General features: G+C 26.9%; 1 protein-coding gene across 16 annotated transcripts in view; it reads right to left on the reverse strand.

Annotated features, from left to right (window-relative positions):
- LOC127282887 (uncharacterized) overlaps window positions 1–21,327 on the reverse strand; it is an 85,649-nt gene that overhangs the window by 54,143 nt on the left and 10,179 nt on the right. For 12 of the 16 annotated variants that reach the window (XM_051307459.1, XM_051307462.1, XM_051307463.1 and 9 more), the window contains exons 3-8: window positions 9,619–9,666; window positions 2,559–2,851; window positions 2,108–2,134; window positions 1,651–1,822; window positions 307–511; window positions 29–212 (exon numbers count right to left, since the gene is read on the reverse strand). In XM_051307459.1, the coding sequence (XP_051163416.1) occupies window positions 29–212; window positions 307–511; window positions 1,651–1,822; window positions 2,108–2,134; window positions 2,559–2,851; window positions 9,619–9,666 (929 nt within the window). The remainder of the gene's footprint in view (window positions 1–28; window positions 213–306; window positions 512–1,650; window positions 1,823–2,107; window positions 2,135–2,558; window positions 2,852–9,618; window positions 9,667–21,327) is intronic. The other 4 variants (XM_051307467.1, XM_051307452.1, XM_051307455.1 and 1 more) reach the window with 3 other exon arrangements.

A 21,327-nucleotide genomic window follows, 5' to 3' on the forward strand; every position in this document is an offset into this window, starting at 1 on the left:
TCACTAAAGAAAATTTAAAAGCACTAACCTTTGATTTGTGAATGTGCTGATGTTGAAATTCACTGTCAAATTCGGGTTCGCTGAAGTAACTTTGATCTTCCCAATGAGGTGGAAGACCAGCACCACCCGCAGGACCAAGAGGTCCTGGCATTCCATCCGAACTTTCAAATAATCTTAGCACACTTCGATCTCTAATGTCTCTCAGATGTGATCTGAAAATAAAACAGGTGAAATTATTTGAAAAATTTTTTTCACAATTATAAAATTGATCAATGAAAATAATTATAAGATACAATTTTATGTTACCTGTACCTTAAGTCTTCAAGTTCGTAAAACATATCCTTGCTGCTGTCGTGAATATAAACTTTAACATGAGGACTGTCTAAATATTCCATGGTAAGTTGCTTTGGAAAACTCCTGACAAATAATGCTTTTACTGTATCTATACTTGTAATCTCGTTGGGAAGTAATGCTCGTTTTGTTTCACTTCTATATTGCAGGAATACCAGTCCTGAAATTTAAGAAAAATTAATTATTATTAGTGCTATAAAAAAATTTTCAAATTCATATATATTTATACTACTGATAATAAAATTACAACAACAATTACAATTAATTAAACTAATTTAAGTTCTGTTTGAGCAAAACTTGATTTTACTACTGATAAAATTACAAATATTTAATGATAAAAAATTACAAAAAAATTACAATTGATACAGTTCTGTTTGAAATAATTATGAAACTTAATACTTAATACATTGTCTGACTGAAATTGACTTTTTCTACTGATACAAAAATTATAATTTATATTTTTTTGTATGACCAATCACCGACTTGTACTACTGAAAAATACTAAAATTTATTTCTACTACTGATACTAAATAACATTTTACGGTAATGTCTGACTAAAACTGTTTATTACTACTGAATTTCACTACTAATACATTAAAATTATTTAATTATTGACTTCTACTATATTGATACAAAACCTAAGAAATTTTTTATTTTGTCTGACTATAAACTGATCTTTATTGCTAAAAAAATTAACGATTCTGTCTGACTAAAAACTGATTTTTACTACTGACAATAATAAACAGTTGTCTGGCAAAAACTGATCTTTATTGCAGAAAAATTAAAGATTCTGCCTGACTAAAAATTGACTTTTACTACTGACAAAAATTAACTGTTGTTTGGTGAAAACTGACACAAATTACAAAAATATATACACTTCTGTCTGACTAAAAATAATTTTTACTTCTGACAGAAGAAATTGTTACGAGAATTTTTATAATTCTGTCTGTCTAAATCTAATTTTTACTATTTTAATACTAAATTAATATGTACAAAAATTTTTTTTGTCTGACTATACTGCCTTTTACTACTTGTTACCTTATCTAGATAAAAATTTATTTCACTACTGATACTAAAAGTACAAAAATTCAAATTGAAACTTTTCTTACTAATAACGAAATTTTTTGTCTGACTAAAGCTCAATTTCACTACTAAAATATTTTAAAATACTTTAAAATTACTACTAAATCTTACTCAAATTGATTTTTAAGACTCTAATAAAACTTTTGAAAATACAAATTTTTTTTTAATAATACCATATTAAAAATAAAAATTCCCAATTATTGTAGTTTTCTTTACCTAATGGTCGTTCTAAAGTTTTACTCGGAGTTCGCACAACGGGCAAGCTGCTTCGTTGTTTACCACCCCTTCGAAAACCGGTACTGGATGTCTCCACTTCGGACATGATGCCCGGATCATCATCAAACAACATCGCTGTTGAGGGTGGTGGATAACCTCGTGGCAAGGGTGCCTGTAAATTAAAAAATTCATTTAAATCTTCAAATTACTAAAAAAAAAAAATATCACTTCTACAATCGTAAATATTGCAATTTACAATACAGATTGTAAATTTTACTAAACGGATCTATTTACAAATTTATAAATTGTTTAAATTTAAATTACCTATATAATTAATGTATTTTATTTTACAATTTTAATTATTATTTACAAACGAAAAATTATTTTTAAAAAATAAATTCACATGCTAGGAACAATTTTTAATTTAGAAAATTAGAAAAGGTTCAAGAAAAATTACCTTTCTCTGTCGAGATTTGGTCCCCATCTGTTAGCAAGAGTCACACAAAAGGTACACATAAATAACAGGTTAAAATATTGATGAGAAAAATATATTACATCATTCAAAATTCATTCTCATATTTGTAAAAACAAAAAATGGATATTAAAAAATAAAATAAACATTTATATCAAAAAAATAGGTCCTTTAAATGGTAAATCGAATTTTGTTCTCTATAAAACTTAATTTCTAATAATTTTAATTTCAAATAAAAAAATATTTAAAAAATTTTAATCAATTTACCATTAAGAAAACCAAATAAAGAAATTCAACATGCTAAAATATAAAGGATTCAATTTCCCATTTATCGAGATGATAAATATTATAAATATGTGAAAGGATAAAATCGTGATATTGATTTTGAACTTTTTTTTTCTTTGCATTTGAAAATAAATGGAATTGAGATATATACCTCAAGATCCATTGTGTGTCGACCAGTTAGCGTTCCGTATTGGCTATGAGCTGTTGGTAGATGATGTGGATGGAGTGGATGAATTTGTTGAGTAGAATTGAATTGGTGATGTAAGGACGGCTGATGATCGCCGCTGAGGGTATGCCTTCGAGGTTCGTCCCTTGAACGACTCCCACCTCCACTTCCTGAAATACTGGAGCCCCTGGTCCCACCCCCAAAACCTCCTCCTCCACCACCACTTCCACATCTACTGAGGTCGTTCGCACCTTCACCCTCCGTTCTTCCGGTTCCGCCTGAAATCAGTTTTCAACCATTAAAATCAATTGCTTTTCAATTTTTTTTTTCTCATTAATTATAATTATTTATTATTTCAACAATTTTTTCATACAAAAATTTGAGATGAAATAAAAATTTTTTAAAAATTAATAACCACGTCAAAATGATATTTAAACTGTCATTAAAAAAAAAAAGTGTCCTCTAAAGACTTCTTTTTGTAATAAGACTATATATCAAATCGTCAACAATGATGCCACAATAGAAAGTGGTAAAGAATCCCCCCTTCCTTGAGTTGAACCCTTTCGACCCTGCCGCGTAATAGTGATCCCTTCTTCAGAGACCATTTACTTCCCCCTTTGCATTGCCAAGTGCGTATCCAATTAATAATATAAGTCTGTCTGATGTTTCAAGCTCCGTTTTTTTTTTTTTTTGAGTGGATGTACAAATTAATTATGAATTTTTTTTTTATTTTTCAATAGTCGTTCGATATACTAAATTTTTTTTTCACGACAAAGAAAATTACAATACAACTTCATATTAATTCAATACACCAAAATTTTACATGCAAATTTGAAAAAAAATTATTCAAGTCTTATATATATATGTATATATGAAAAAAATCTAGCGAAATGGGCTTTCATGGTAATTAGCAACTCGACGCGCTTGTTCGCATATAAGAAAAGCATTGCGGTTATATAACTTTATGGGCTGAATACAATTATGCAAAAACTCACACAGCTATATAACTTGTTCAAGATGTTTTTGAAAAAGAAATATTTTATCCATAAAAATTCTGAATACAAAAAATCATTCGAATTTAAAAAATATATTTTAAAAATATCAAAAGAAAAAAAAGTAGTTGAACAAAATATTTAATTTTATTCTAATCAAGGTTTATTCACAATAAAATATGAGATATTAAAAAAATCATTACAGATTAAATATAAAAGATTAAAATAAATTTTTTCGATTTAATTTCTAATTTGTGAAAAAGTTAAGTTTATTTTTTTGGGCAATTTAATTTTTCGTATTTATTTTAATGATTAAAGCATTGCATCTTATTTTAATACATATTTTTATATTAGAATAATACTCCACAATTTACTGTGAAATTAAGAATTTAAAAAAAAATTTATTTATTTAAGTAGTAAAATCGTAAGCGCGAAATTATCATTATAATGAGTTTCATTATATCATAACATTTAAATACCGCGCTTAATTTGTCTGAATTTAAAATGCAGAAAATGGGATTCATGTGAATTTAAAACGCTAAGTCTTCTCTTATTTTTCTGCACAAATACCCACAAAAAAAAATTTCTCCATTTTTTCACATAAATATAATGCAAAAATTTTTTCCATGGCACAATATTTCTCACACATATATGTAAATAATTTATACACATTTGTCATCATTTGTAACATATATATATATATGCATATTATTTATATACTGTATAATAAACACGTGCCATATATATATAAATTTTTTCAATAAAAGACAAAAAATGATGAATGAAACTGAAAATAAATTTTCATGAATTCAATTCATATAAAACTATATAATTCTGTCATATAACTGAAATTTATGAGAAGCAAATTTTAGTTTTTCATTCGAAATATTTTCACTAAAAAATTTATATACTACTTGTTTCTATATGTGTATTTTTTTTTGTTCTTGAAAAATATTCAAGCTGTGCAGAAAAATAAAAGCCAAGAAAACAACGTCTTTACTATTTTATTATATACCTTCCCCTCTATGAGCTGCAGTGCATAAAAACTAAATTACTCAACATGTACAGTACTTCCGAGGGTAATTGAATTTGATTTCAGTCATTTAAATAAAAAGCAAAACATCAAGAGTCATTTTCTGGAGAGAAAAAAAAAAATAATTTACATTAGAAAATAGAATTTTGTATTTTAATGCTTTTGAAAAAGCATTGTTTAAGTTCGAAACTCGTATTTTCCAAATGACAATTTTTTTTTAGAAAATAGTGTTTTACACTTAAAACTGTCGTATGTTTTTATTAGAAAAGTGTTTTATAGTTTTCCATTCTAAAACATTTTATGTTCCAAAAATAATATTTTACTTTCTAAAAATGCTCTACAATATTTAAAAATATTTATTCTATTATAAAAAAAAATTTTTCTCGATAGAAAAAAAAATAAAATTGCATTTTATATTCGAAAGTACACTGAAAAAAAATGTAATTCAAATACTCGATTACTTGACTATTATCAAATAAATATTTATTTGTATCAAATAATTTATTATTTGAGATGTTATTTGTTTCAAATACAGAAATTATTAGTTCAAATACAATTTACTCTCTAAATCTGAATTAGTAAAAATGTTTACTAATTAGAAGTAGTGACTCACTTTTTGCTTCTGAATTAGTAAAATTTTACTAATTATTAGTAACTTTTACTAACAATTAGTAAAATTTAACTAATTCTAAAGCAAAAAGTGAGTCACTAATTTAAATTAGTAAACATTTTTACTAATTCAGATTTAGAGAGTATTTATAATTCAAATAAAAATTATTTGGTTCAAGTAAATATTTATTTGATAATAGTCAAGTAATCGAGTATTTAAATCAAATAAATTTTTTTTTCAATGTACTATTTTACAATCGAAAATACAAGAAATGCGAAACAATTAACAGAAACTCGTTTAGTAACAAATTATATTAATAAAATAGAAAAGATTTCACTAATAAACAAAAAAATTCTACAACTACTGTAATTGTTATAGATTATGGTTTTTAGTGTCGGCATAAAATAGAACTCATCCAAAAATAGTATCTCGTCTTAATACACACACACATATATATATATATACGAACACATAAAACATATTATTTTCATTTAACACAGTTTGCGTGTGTAAAAAAAAATTCTCCAAAGGAGTAAAATGCAAGGAAAAAAAAAGAAACCTTGAATTAAAGCCGTATACATGATTACAGTCTCGTAAATTGACTTACATGTCTGAAGCAGTGAGCGTTTGCCTTTCTATCAAAGACGAGCAAAAAGACGTTACATGTGAGTAACAATAATAATAATAAAAAAAAAATAAACAACCACTGATAATTTCAATTAAAAATTAAAATCCAGTGTGTAAATAATTTTTAATATATAAAATTTAAAGGGCCAACTTGTCACAGTTTCCGTCGCGTGCACTGCCGGGAGGCTGAGCGGCGAGAAAAAAATCGTCGACACACGACCACGGTTTTATAATCAATATTAGTTGTCTGACGGACCGCTTCGTGTCGCCGCGTGTCATTGACATAGCCGCCTTCTATATATCTATAGATATAATAAATATACACCTATATATGTATATATACATCAAAAACAAATATTAACAAAAATTTTAAACAATCAAAATTATTGATAAATAAACAGTTTAATAATTATTTATCCATACGGAAAAAAAACAATAAAGTCCTTGAATTTTGAAAATTTTATAGGAGACCGGTCCAGCGACAGGGTGTGGCGAACCTATTGAAGGAACTTGAAGCTATTTCACCCGGCATCCGTCAGAGTGCGACTCTAGTTTATTGTGCAAATTCGACGCATGATCACTATGGTGCTCTTAGAAATTTCAATTTCCGCAAAAGTAACAGATTATATGGTTCAATGTCCTTTATGTATATATATATATATATGCTTACTCTTCTTCCCCCCCCCTTGATGCTAAATTATTACAATATACAGGATGCATGAAATTATTTAAAACAATTCAAGTCCCTCAAAACTAATAGAAAATATCAATAAGGAAATTGTTGTTTCAAGCAGATGCAAGTCTAAAGAGCGTTCTCGTCTAATTTAAGTTCACGACTGGGTGGAACCAGGAACTTCCGGTTTCAATTCATGGGTCTAAAGTCTTAATCTATTTTTGCAGCAATTCATCCATCGAGTTACTTTATTGATAAATGAGGTGTAGGAGGCGGAATTCCCTATATACACGGAAAAAGAAAAATTTATTTCATTCAAATAATCAGTTACTTGAACCAAATAATTTTTAATTTGAATTAAATAAATTTCTATTTGAACCAATAATTTCCATATTTCCTTTGGAATACTACAGGAATGTTTCTTTGGAATATTGTCCGAAATATCGTAAGAATGTTAATTATTTTAAATTAAAGCGATATTGTGAAAAATTTCAAAAAGTATATTTTCCGAAGGATATTAAAGGAATATTCTTTTGGAATAATATTAAAAATTATTTAAAATATTCCTAAAGGCTATATTAAAGAAATGTTTCTCCAAAATATTATATTTCCCTATAGGATAATAATCGAATACTTTTTTGGAATATTTCGAAAAATATTCCTTTCTCTCTAAATCTGAATTAGTAAAAATGTTTACTAATTTGAATTAGTGACACACTTTTTGCTTCTGAATTAGTAAAATTTTACTAATTTTTAGTAAAAGTTACTAATAATTAGTAGAATTTTACTAATTGAGAAGCAAAAAAGTGAGTCACTAATTCAAATTAGTAAACATTTTTACTAATTCAGATTTAGAGAATTAGTCTACTATGGTACTTTCCTTTGATTTACATAAATATTTCCTCACATTACAGAACATGGTATTTTTTTTTAATATTCTAATCATTATTATCAGCAATAGTCAAAGTTTAAGTACATAATTATTTCCGGTTTCGAAGTTTCAAAGGTAATTCGACCCCCTATACAATATATATTTTTTAACACGCCCGAGAATAATAAATGCTTTTTGAGCGTCGGCTTGTAAAGAGCTATTGAATCAAATGGGGGGGTCTTTGCAACAATAAAAAAAATTGGCAAAGGGTCATGGGTAATTTTTTTTTCTTCAATTAATTCCCTCTATGACCTATTAATTCGAAAGCTGAATTCCTTTAGTAAAGCATAAAAAAAAAAATCGAAATTATTTGAATCGCAAAGAAAAAAAAAAAAATAGGAAAGGAATTTGGCTAGTAAATGAAGAAAATAAGAAAATAAGCAAAAACGGTTTTGAGCTTGTAAAACTAACAGTATATAAAACCACATTTTATATATATGTATACACGTTGAAGAGTAACAAGGAATAGGCAATTTTGTTGCTTATATACAATTTAACACATGTTTCCGTGATGATGGTAAAAGAACAACACGAAAACGTGAGTTTAATGTTAAACGTGTATATATATATATAATCTCAATTTTCTGGTCACGTTTATTTTTGGTCACACTATAGATATATTTATATATTATATTCATGTCTGTAAAGATGATAATACCATAGTTGAGCCCATTAAAGTGGTGAGTAACTTATTAAAGAGAGCGCGGCAATAAAAAGCAACAATAATTTAATTGTATTTTGGTCAACTTTTCAGTCATAAACATCAATTCGTTTCAAATACAATTTTTCAACTCTTAACTCTTATTTATCTTCAACAAATATTTTACATTGGCTTTTAAAAGAAGAAAAAAAAGTTAAAAGATAAGATTCTTTTTCTTTACACAGACTGTATTTGCAATTGTAAATAAAAAAAAGAAACTTTTAATGTTTAATTAACAAAACAAAAAACTATCTCTTTTCAAAAATATACCAAAAGAAATATTCGAAAGAAATATACAAAAGTCGAATATTCCATAACTTTTTTCTAATATTCCTACGATATTCCAAACTAATTCCTAATTTTCAATATTAAAATGGAATTTTCCCCATTTGGAATATTTTTAGAAAAATGGATTCTTATTCCAAAAAGTAAAAATATAGAATTTTACGAGCGCACAATAATTGGGACAATTATCACAACAATGACGATGCTATTTAGCATATACTTATATACTTGAAATTTATATTTTATTCTCTTTGCGATAATCTCGGGGGAAATTGTACAGAACAATTTTAACAAAAGCAGTCCACAGAGATTTCATTTGTAGTAAAAAAAATAAAAAAAAAAGAAAATGAGGAGGATTATCTTTATCTCATCGGGATTTCAAACTTTCTTTTGATCCTATTTTATTTCAACGATTTATACACAAAAAACAATGAATGGAAAAAAATTCTTCGTTTTATAACTGAGAACGCGTTAAAATCGTTAAAATCTCTTCTCTACGGATAAAAAAAAAAAAAAAAGAAATATGAAATAATATACAACTATGGAATTCAATTCAAGATGACATATATTCCCCTATCAATATGATCCGGTGTAGCATGCAATAAATTTTATTTCTTTGCTTTTTTCTCTTGACACGCAACGGAAGTTAAAAACTAGTTGATATTGGCATTATTTTGTATCAGTTGCGAAATACGTCTATCGGACTTTCCAATATATATGTATATATATAGATAAAAAGAGGGGTGACACACAACAAGAGAAAAGGTGAAATGTGAACTTGGAAACCCATCAAAGGTTCTAACAATTTCAGGGGTTAAGTTAAGCTTATAATACCTTTTCAAGAAAGAAAAAAAAATGTTAAGTCTATATTTATCCCTTCAATTAAAATTAGATTCAAATATAAATTATTTATCATGGGGATAAAAAAAATACCCTCCCCCTTCTCTCGAAATAAATTTTTTTTTTTTTCGAAAAAAGTTGACTAAAAAAAAAATTTTATTACAACTATAAATCGGAAAGAAATTTGAATATAACGTAAAATCAAAACGAACTATATGAACCATAAACCTGTCGCACGATTCCTTCCACCCCACATAAAAATTATTTTTAAAAATTATTTTTATAACAAATATTTGTCATACAAAATAATTAATAAATTTATAAAAAAAAAGTAATTATACAATGACAACTCACCGATATCATTTCCTTGACGTCCTTTACCATCTGGATTCCATTCTTCTTCTAGAACAAAAAAAAAATAAACATTTCCATTAGAATTTTTTATATGATTATTATAACAATTATTAATTTGTCAAATTAATTAACAATTATTATTAAATAAGTAAAATGTTTATTTTTTATGTTCTAAATGAATATAAAATCGATGAATAATGAAATGACGTACATTTGTTTATAATCACAATAGAGAAAAAAAAATTAATTTTAGGTAAAATTTGATTGAATTATTTAATAAACCAATCAAAGATTTGTTTGGTAATCTTTTTAAAAAATGGAGTATTTTTTTAATGTCATTATTTCAAGACGTTTGGACAAATTGAAATTAGTGCGCAGTAAATACGGAACGATCTTTTTTTTTCGTGCAATTCATCCACCACCCCTCACGCATTAAAGTGAGGCGTGAGGATGAACTCAAAAATGAGTTTGTCTTGCAAGAGAAGAGGGTTATAATTTATGCGTGCACATGTGAATTTCTAAAGATGTGCACGGATGCTTTCATGTTTTTACCCCCCTAGCGTCCCCCTTTTCTCTCACATTCAAGGGATACAAGAATCTAGTCTTCATAGAATGACATACTTAATATAACCTAGATACTTTGTATGAGACAAATTGTCTAACGTATATACTAATTACGACGCCACCAAACAAATATTTTTAATATTCACAAAAAAAAATATTTACAAAAATAACTAATAAAAAAAAATAAAAGAAATAGTAAATAAAAAATAAATAAAAAATAAAAAAAAGTAAAAAGTAATTGGAAATATAAATAAATAAAGAAAAATAAAAAATTGTTTTATAAGAAGGTTTCAATTAAATTCACATTTTTATAAAATGTCTTTATAAAATGGCAAGAAAAAAAAATCGTTTAATTAAAAATTACCTGACGACTCGGAATTGGTATCGGGTGTAGGACTTGTATCAACACTACTATGTCGCGCTTGACAACATTCACTGCATTTGCTACACATTTTCAGTTTTGACTTTGATTGACTTTTAATTTGTAAACGTCATGTTATCCATTAAGTTCTATTTTTTCTTTTTGAGATCTGTTTATGCCTACAAAAAATTTTTTTTGACAAATTGTTTAGAAGAATTACATTATAATTTTTCAAATCAATGAAACATTTCATTAAAATCAATCCCTTCGATATTAATTAAAATTTTGTGATAACGAATTTAAAAAAAATTAATAATTTTTTTAAACTAAAAATTGTTTATAAAAAAAAATGTCTTACAATTTTAAATAATTTAAAAAAAAACTACAACTTTTATATTGAAAAGGACTTGGAGGAATTTTTTTTTTTATTTTTTTGTATACGTTTATGATCAAACGTTACTAGTGCAATATTCGTAAAACCATAAGTGGCTTCAAGAAAAATAAACATTATAGAAAAGAAGAGGAAGAAGAAGAAGAAGATGATGAAGAAGAAGAAAAAGACCAAAAGTAAGTCTCTTGAGAATCTTTAAACATACGAGAAAGAAAAACAGATAATATGTATACATATACATGAAAATCTCAAGGGAATATGTAAATCTCAAAAGATTAATTATAAACAGAAAACGTGTAAACGGAAAATGCTTGACGTCATAAAATAACAGTCGTTCACTAGTTCAAAGGTACATGACCTAATTGTACCATCCCTGCTTATTTGCGCATGTGCATTAAAGTCGCGGCTGGTTTGCTTTCACGAAAATCAATGAAAATTCAAGATCTTCAGAGTTGAAGATTTGCAGCAAAAAGTTTTTAATTTTTCTCAATCGTATATTACAAAAATTTCCTCTCTTCATAAAGCAAAAATAATCCTTGAACAAAGAAAACAAGTTTTTAGGTGGATCACTTATCAAAATGAGAACCAATAATACATCCCCTTCCACAAATATAAATTCCACGACTTGTGAAATTTCATCTCGACAAATAGTTTCTTGAGAGAAAACTTTCGATATATAGAAAATGATAAGATTTTCCTGTCATAAAAGTATTTTGCTTAATAGAAAAACTTTAAATTAATGTCTTTCGAGTTTTTAAATTTTATATGTAAAAAAAAGAAGAAGAAGACGAAATTTGAAATAAATATATTTTGAATGAGGGGAAAGATTCAAAGATTTAGGGATGGAAGTCCAAGTATCCAGACGAGGTATCTCCCTAGAGATTGGCTCTAATTAAGCAAACCATATAGAACAAGAACTATATAGAACCACTTCTACATTTACAAACACACAAGTGACATCAATGAATAGCAAACTATTAAATTTAAATTTACGACTGACAAATGATTAAAACTTTTCAATTTTCGACAAATCAAATTTTCGTTTCACACAAACAACACAAAACATTTGTTTTTGATAAAGCATTAAAAAAAATATTGTTTTTTGATAAAAAATTCTTCTTGTTAAAAAAAAAAAAAATGTTTTTTTTTTATATAAAAACATGTTTTTATTGATCCCATTCCATTTTTTCTAAACAATATTTTTGATATAAAGAAAAATCAACAAGAGATGCAACTGGTAAATAAGTCTGGAATTTCCCTTTACTTTGAGAGGAATACAAAAAGATGAAATATCAAAGATATGTGAAAAATGAAAATAAAACCGAATCTTCTTAAAGCTTAAATATGCTTATATATATACCAGTTACGTTTTATAGTTTCTAAATAGAAACTTTATATATATATTTCATGACTTGTCAAAGCAATTTTATATAAGGCAGAAGAATATTTACAACGCAATAAGAGACAAGGATTAACAAAAAAAAGAAGAAGAAGAAGAAGAAGAAGAAGAAGAAGAAAAGAGGAAAAAGAAATATTGGAAAATGTTCTCAGAATAAATTTCAAATATTTCATTCCAAAAGAACAATAATAATGAAATGGTTCAAGTCTCACAGGAAATGAACAAAAACAATATATACATTACGCAGTTCACGTGCGAGATACAATTCCTCAAATCATTTCATTCAATTTAATTGAAATGCGTTTTATTAAATGTAATATTAATTAGCCCATAGAGTAATTGGACATTTAATAATAGACACACAATTTAGTTATATTATCAATGAAAATAGTATTTGTATATATATGCAAATACATCTTCTTCATTTATATATCTTTTGAGTATATTCCCTACCAAAGAAAATACAATTTTTCTCCAAAGAATAAAAATTGATTTTAAAAAATACGAACGTAAAATATTTTATATAAATTTTCAATTTCCTATTCTATTAAATTCTCATTCTTTTGTCAGAGATGTTTTGATTTAATAAAATATTTTTCTCGATATATATATTATGTAATATAATATTCTATAAAATACATGTATATTTTACAAAGTAAATATTGTATTCTATATAGAATATTATATTCTATAAAATATGTAATACATATATGTGAATATATTTTTCTAGATTGATTGAAAAAAAAAAATTACAAAGGACAAAACACTGATGTTAATGAATTGCTTTTTCAAAGGAGCTTTTATACATTTTTAAAAAAATGCGTTGTATGTCATTTTTTTTTAATTTTTCAAGATGAGAAATTGTCAACATGTGAACGCGCGGGAAATCTTTGAGAAAGATACGTCACGAGTTTCAATTTTACAAATAGCGCAGCGTCGTCGTCGTCGTGAGCCGCTCTACGCCCGTGTGTATACTGTCGATAGCACATTGTCCTTCGTTTGCCGTCGTCACCCCCTTTAAAACCACCCCCGCAACACTTTACCGCGCTCCCCCCACTCCAACATTTGCAACCAACCAGTGCTCACTTCCCTTGCGCTGATCTTTTCGTCACCATCAGAAGAATATATATGTCTTATTCATTTGCATATGCAATTTACATATATATAGTATATTGATTATTAAACTAACATCATCAATTTAAAAAATAACTAATAATAATGTATTCAAAATTATGGATCTAAACAGAAAAGAACCATATAATATTCCTGTATTTGATTTTTTTAGATTCTCAAAAGAATAAAACACGTAAAGAAAGGAATTGCTTACAGATGCTAACTGATGTTTGCTATCGGATCTATCAAAATTAGTAACCACATATAAATTCTTTGCTATGACAACAAAATAGTTTGCTATGATAAACAATATCAGTCTTAATTTTTCAACATTTACTGTCACAGCAAACTTTTTTGATCCCACAACAAATTTATTCGCTGTCCCTGTATTAGCTAACGTACTTTGATGTGACAGCAAACACACGCATAGAAAAAAATTTGCTGTAGCAGCGAATTATTCGCTGTCACATCAAATTACGTTAGCTAATATAGAGACAGCGAACAAATTTACAGTGGAATCAAAAAGGTTTGCTGTGACAGTAAATTTTTAAAAATTAATACTAATATTGTTTATCATAGCAAACTATTTCGTTTTCATAGCAAAGAATTTAGATGTGGTTACTAATTTTGATAAATCCGATAGCAAACATAAGTTATCATCTGTAAGCAATTTCTTTTTTTCCCTGTAGTTCGCTGCCACAGCAAACTTTTTCTATGCATGAACAATATTGACCAAAATTTTAATGTTCTTTTGGAATTTCTATTTACGATATAGAAGAAGCTGCAGACACAAATGGCAAATAGCATTCAGATAATACTTAAAATATGAAGTATTGTTGGAAAAGTTTATATATATATTCCACAGGACAAATCGTTAATTAAATGAAACATAATCAATTCAATTTAACGTCGTCATGTCTTTTCATTAGCAGACATAAGCTTATGTAAATTTGAATAGGTGTATTTGAATCAAGAACAACATTATTGTGTTGGATAACAATAATTACATTTTCAATCACGCAACAAGTCTCGAGGTTATTGTTTTAGAAGATGAAAGAGACTTAATAATCAAGCGGACGTGAAATAGTAATTTTTTTTCCTTATTTAAGTATAATAACGACAAATGTTATATCCTCTGACCTACAATGGACAAAAAAAATATCAAAATTTTTAATTTTTGAGATAAACTCTCAGGCATAGCAGGGCTGTCATATCCAGACAGTACTTTACAAAAAATATATGGGTCACTTTTTGATAGAATCATTATCCTCCAACCTACAATGGATCATAAATTACGAAAAATTAAATTTCAAATACTATTTAGTCGTATGAAACGTACTAGTTTCTAACCAACTGAAAATTAATATGGATCGTATTGAGATATCGCAAGATGGTTTTCTATAAAAAAAAATTTATAGAACACTCTTTGATGATCATTATCTTCCGACCGATTTTTTAAAAAGAAGTATATGTTTGTTAAAAAATATTTAAAAATTCCATTGAGCACTGCAATCACTTTCATCTCATGTTATATAGCTTTAAAAAATCTCTAAAAATTCAGCTTCATGTGCAAATGAAAGCGGAAATAAATATTAAATAAAGATTTTTTTACTATTACTTTTTTTTATACTCATTTATACCTGAAGGGATTTTTAAAAATTACACAATAAAATCTGACTATTTATACTATTTTCTCATTTTTTGTTAACTTTTCTGTTTGCTTTTTTCTGTATTAAAAAAAAAACAAATACAAACGCTATGATGAATTTTTTTTTCTTTTTGATTTTTTAATTTGCAGAGCTATCAGATTTTTCATGTCATTTTCAAATATACAACCGCATATATATATATAGAATAACGAAAAAGCGAGAATAATAAAATGGCAAATTGCCAAGTTTAATATTAATTCAAATTACCCAGTGGATATTCATTATTTTACCAAGTAAATAAATGAAGTTCTTTTATTTATTTTTTTTAATTTCTATTTTTAATGATACTATATCAACGATAAAACAGGTTGTAAAATAACAGGCATTGATGCAAAGTAGACCGTGATAATCGCTTGATTATATAGTGCACTCCGGTTTACTTCATACTATCTTTAGTACATAAAAAAAAATCCATGTTTAATACACGACCTTGAAGGTTTTGTCTTATTCAACAAGAAAAATAACATTCCTATTCTTTTAATTCACGAAAAACTGATGATATATATCTACCAGTTATAATTTTAAATTTTAAGCTGACTTGTATAAAATAAAAGGATATGCGAAAAAAAAGTTTTTTTTTGATTGATATCCTTATTGAATTTTATAAAAATGGATTACTCATCACTGTCTATTAGTGTGTGGGGGATGCTGCGATCGGGAAAATCTGACACCTGGTGGCGAACTAGTCAGCTTTTCGTGATAGCTCAAATTTTTTTCTTCTAGATGTCGTTTAACTATATGTGTGATACACCAAGTTTCGATTTTCAATCGAATCAAAATGCACTTTTAAATTATATTAAGGTCCATTCAGATGAGATATCAGATCAACTTTAACAATTAAAGATTTATAGAAAGAGTTTAATATGTGATGAAGTAAAGGGTGTGAGGCTGGGTCGATAGCCAAAGTGGGTGCGGTTCTAGCCAACGACAAGCTTCCTCTTACAATCGGACTCTATTTTTCTCTATTTCCGTTTTTCTAGTCATCTCCCTATTTATTGACATTCCGCAAAAAAAGGATTCTTTTAGTTTCACAATTTCAAATTCGAATGTACAGGAATATTCTGATATTTCTTGAACTAACCTCTATATTTTAATTTTATTTTGAGAAACTAAATTTTAATATTTACCATGCCGGTATGGTAAATTTATTACTTCGATAAATTTTTAAACAGCAAATATAATAATAATAATTATTATTAGTTAATTATAAAAATAAGTTAACAAAATTTTTCTTTCATTTTTAATTAATTTTTTGCTACACTGAAAAAAAATTTATTTGAATCAAATAATTGGTTACTTGACTATTATTAAATAAATATTTACTTGAATCAAATAATTTTTATTCAAATCAAATAAATTGTATTCGAATCAATAATTTCTTTATTTAAAGCAAATACAATCTCAAAAAATAATTATTTGATACAAATAAAAATTTATTTGATAATAGTCAAGTAACCGATTGTTTGAATTAAATAAATGTTTTTTCAGTGTAATACACGAAATAGTTAAAAATTCAATTATTAGATCAAAAAATCTTTTAAACTAAAAATAACAAATTCTTTTCTAAAAAAGAAAATATTGTCAATAAAATATCTCTGCGAGAAAAATGTTTTATATTATTTGAAAAAAATTTATTAACAAAATTTTATTTCGTTAATGAAATATTAATTAATATTAATAAGTTTTGAGCTAAATATTATAAAAGTATATCATTGTATATAATATTATATATATTCAGAAAATAAATATATTTGTCTCAGAGCCAAATAAATTTTATTTGTGTCAAACAACACAAGCCAAATAAAATTTTTATTTGAAACAAATACATAGGGTTTTTTCGAGACAAATATAAATTATATTTGATTTAAATAAAACATTTCTATGGAAATATTTTTTTACATTAATATATTGAATTTAATTATTTAATGAATTTCATTTTTCCATTTACAAGTTGTGATTAAAGTTAAATAATTTTTTACTACTGTGTAAAACTTTCATATCATTTCCTAAAAAAAATTCTTACCATCGAGTGATACGCATTGTCTCCAGGCAAATCGCATCTTATTAATGAAACTCAAGCAACGTACGAAAAATTTAACGTTACTTGAAAAATTAATCGCGTCTTAGTTTTACGAATCACAAACGAACATTATTTTCGGTTAAAATTTGTTACTGGTCCCAATATTACAAGACTATTTAAAATCTTATGATACTAATCATATATAATTTTATTAAAGTATAAAATCGTTAATTCATAACAGACAAGGCATTATTTTATGTTTCAGATAAAAATCCGTTTTCTCCAACGACTTTTAATGAATAACTCGATTCATTGCAAATATTTCTCTCATTAGAATTTAATAATAAAATTTTTTTGATAACAATTACTAATAAATTTTCCTTATCAAGAACTATAAAATCTCATTATTATTCTTATATAGAATAATAAAAAAAAAAAAAAATTTAATTTACTTTTCTTTAAGTAAAAAAAATGTTTAATTGTAGAGAAACTAATGTCATTTAAATTAAGATAAAATTTCAATTGAGGTTGAAATGAGATAAATAAATTTTTTTGTCCCCCGTAACAACTGTAACAATTTTCTACCCTATCGAGGGTTGAAACCGACCGGAAGTGTAGGGCTAATATGATCTTACGTAGCGAACAGTTGTTTTCATACTGCTCTCAGGAGTTTTGTTGATGTGACACTAGAGGGTGAGGCGTCGACAAAATACAGGTCATCATATAAATCATGTATAAACACATATTGCATTGCAATTTGCGAAAATAGACGAAAAATAAAATAATATGAGAAGAAAAAAAAACAACAAAAAGCCATTTTCAATTAGACAAAAATGATAAAAGTTAAACAAGCGAAAAACAAAAATTGGATGCGCAAGCGCAAGCACGTGTTGCATTTCTAAAGTGTAATTATAATTTTATGTGTCAAAAAAAAAAAAAAAATCATCTCTCCACTTTTTTTTTAAATCAATTATTAATTTCCTACTGTCTCGGATAAGTAGGACGTGCTATCGAATATAAATGATAAAAACACTAAATCGACAATTTGCTGATTAAAAATAAATTAACATATTTGACATTAATTGCGACCTGGACCCGCTAACAGATATTTTATTAATCTAAAGGTGAATAAAAAAGCTGTGATATTTAAAACGATTGTAAAAATTTCAAATTTATTTCTCCAGAATATAAAAATTTGATAATCTTTTTTAAAAAAAAAATTGAAATTATTTACAATTCGTAAAAAATAGAAGAAAAATAATGAGAATAACTACAATTACAACACCATTTTACGATCATAATTGTCGTACAAATAATTATATATACGAATGATGAAAAAAAGAAAATTGGATGCAAAACAATTAAAAATGTTTTACCTTCTCTACCAAATTTTCGTTTCCTTTTACTGCCACTTCCATCTCCCTTGCTACTCTTATCCTTGCTCTTCCACCGTATTAACATTTTTCCAAATTACTTTTAACGATTCTATTGAAATAACATCACTTTTATTATCTGATACACTTTATCAACGAATATTATATGAAAATTTCCTTTATTGAATTGTATTTTCGTATAAACGCGATTCTACATCGTCGTACGAAATTGTCCATTTTTTTTTTATCTAAAAAGAACTTGAGCCATCAACGAAAAATCTTCTGAAAATTTCAATAACAGGACATAGCAGATACAATTATTTTTCATTTCATAGAAATATTTTCTAAATGTAAAAAAATACATTTTCATTCTCATTGCAATTTTTTTAAGAGACATAACTTTGTAGTTATTTTTTATCGTTTTATAATAATAAAAACTAACGAATATAACAAATTTCGAGTCAATGCAAATTTTGAGAATTTTAAAGCCAAGAGATAGAGAGACCTTTGAAGAGAATTATCAATATATATGTAAACGTGGTAACCGTATATGGTATAAGTGTATTCACTAATTTACGTATAAATTCAGGTGAATAATTTAGTGAAAATCCTCATTAGCTAGGCCAATAATTTTGCAAAATGTAGAGCACCGCTATAAAATAGAATGTAAACAGCTGTGCCTCCGAAAAGTACATTTTACCATAAAAGCTTCTCTAAAACTTATGACTCACTATTAATTTATTGTAAAACAAAATATATTCTGCAAAAAAACTTTTTTTTACTCTTTCAAAATTCTCTTTCATATATGCAGCTATTCTAAATTCTAACAGCTTATCTCTTGGCTTCATTCTCATTTGGGCGTTGACCCGAACTCGAGCTGTAACTGTTAAAAATGGACTTTTTTCATTTCTCTAATTTTCTTAAATATTTCAGAAATTTTTCGCTATTTTAACACATTACTTTTCTGAAATATTTCGGAAATTATTCTTAAAAGAAAAAATGTTGCTATATTTGCTTGGAATTTAGATCAAGAGCTGATGATGTTAAATTAATTAACGAGGCAATTAGCACCAAACGCAATATTCTATTGACAGGTACTTCAGAAAGTTTATAAATAAAAATTATACAAGCTAAATTTTTACACTAAATATAAAGAAATACAATTGTTACATTAAGACATTGTATGATGAAATTAATTGCAATCAAATTCTAAAAAAAATCCAATTCACAAATTACTTTTTTTTCTTCAAAAATAAAATTTTTAAATCTCTTCTTTAACAAAAAAAATTCCTAATTTCATATTCTCAATTAAACAATTCACGAGACAATTTTTATTTTCTCGATTCAATGAATAAATAAATTTACATAGTAGAAAATATATTTTTCAATCAAAATTGTTCTACAAATTTTTTAGGGTAAAAAAACAATGACGACGAAAAAAGTATAATGTCTCTTAAAAAAATATTTTTTTTTTTTCTCCAAAAAAATGAAACGTAAAATAATTTATTGAATTTACGCGTTTATAATGACGTCTAACCTTTCTTTTTTGTATCTGCTACGACCTTGACTCCCTGCGACATTCGTCAGGACACTAACTTTCCGTATAGTCACACAACTAATTGTAACTACGTAGGTATATATATGTTGATGAAATCACAGAGGGGATGGAAGGAAAATAGAGCAGGAGGTAATCTTGCGAGAAGAAAAAAAAAGTGCCGGAAACGCCCCAAAAAAAAATTAACTCCCAATATTCGAAACTAAAAATTAAAATATCAAAAATTCTACTTGTTCATGACAGGAAAATTTCCTCAAACCAAGTATATCACCTCACATCTGATCAGCTGTCACTCAACCACCGGTTTAAAGGACTAAAATGAGGAAATGTGAGGTTAAGACTTTACGGTCGCAGGCTGCGCGCAACCTCAGACTTGAAACACGATATCACATACCTAATATTATTTCAAGATGTTCATATATATACACACAGACAACCGCCTAAAAATTCAGTAAAACAAAAAAAAGAAAAGAAAAATTAATGACAAATCAAAATTAATTTGCGGTCATGACACCATACGTTCTTCACGATAGAAACAACCACTTTTCAACTTCATCGCGCCGGCTCGAAGTTCACTGACATTTCTCTCTTTGCGCGTTATGATTCGCAGTGCAAACTTGTGATTCTCTTTTTATTTCCACCCCTTCTCCTGTTTCGCGACTTTCTTCGATTTTTCCATCCCTCGTCCTTTCTTTCTTTTTTTTTTTTTTTTTAAAGAAAACGCACCTTTCTTATTCCACACAATTATATAACAACACAATTATTCTTTTTCACAAAATTTTCTTCCATCTTTTTTTTTTTTTAAACAGAAAACAAAATTTGTCCGAATTTGTCAAAATATTTATACTAACGGAAAATAGAAAAAGATGTATTATAAAAATTTTTAAACATGAGATAGTTTGATGACACCGCAATCTCGACCGTGTTGCCTGGCCGAGTCCCGGCTTGTGACGTCACGGGAGAGTATAGTTGGGAAATCGATCCCGAAACCATTTCTCTCTCTCTCTTTCTCTCTCCCTCACCTATCTCTCTGCACTGTGACTACTACTGTTCGGTTCAAAAACGTTCGCCGACCTCCTTGTCCCGGAAATCCCGAAAATTCACGAGATACGAAACGTCCGGCTTCGTGTATTTCCGCGACTAATCCGGGAAGGAAACTAGGATTGCCATGCTGCAGTCTCACGAGAACATCTTTTTCCACTTTTTCCCCTATATATATATGTA

This window comes from Leptopilina boulardi, unplaced genomic scaffold, assembly GCF_019393585.1.
Source record: "Leptopilina boulardi isolate dan_hultmark-lab unplaced genomic scaffold, ZJU_Lbou_2.1 LbouV2_302, whole genome shotgun sequence".
Classification (NCBI taxonomy): Eukaryota; Metazoa; Arthropoda; class Insecta; order Hymenoptera; family Figitidae; genus Leptopilina; species Leptopilina boulardi.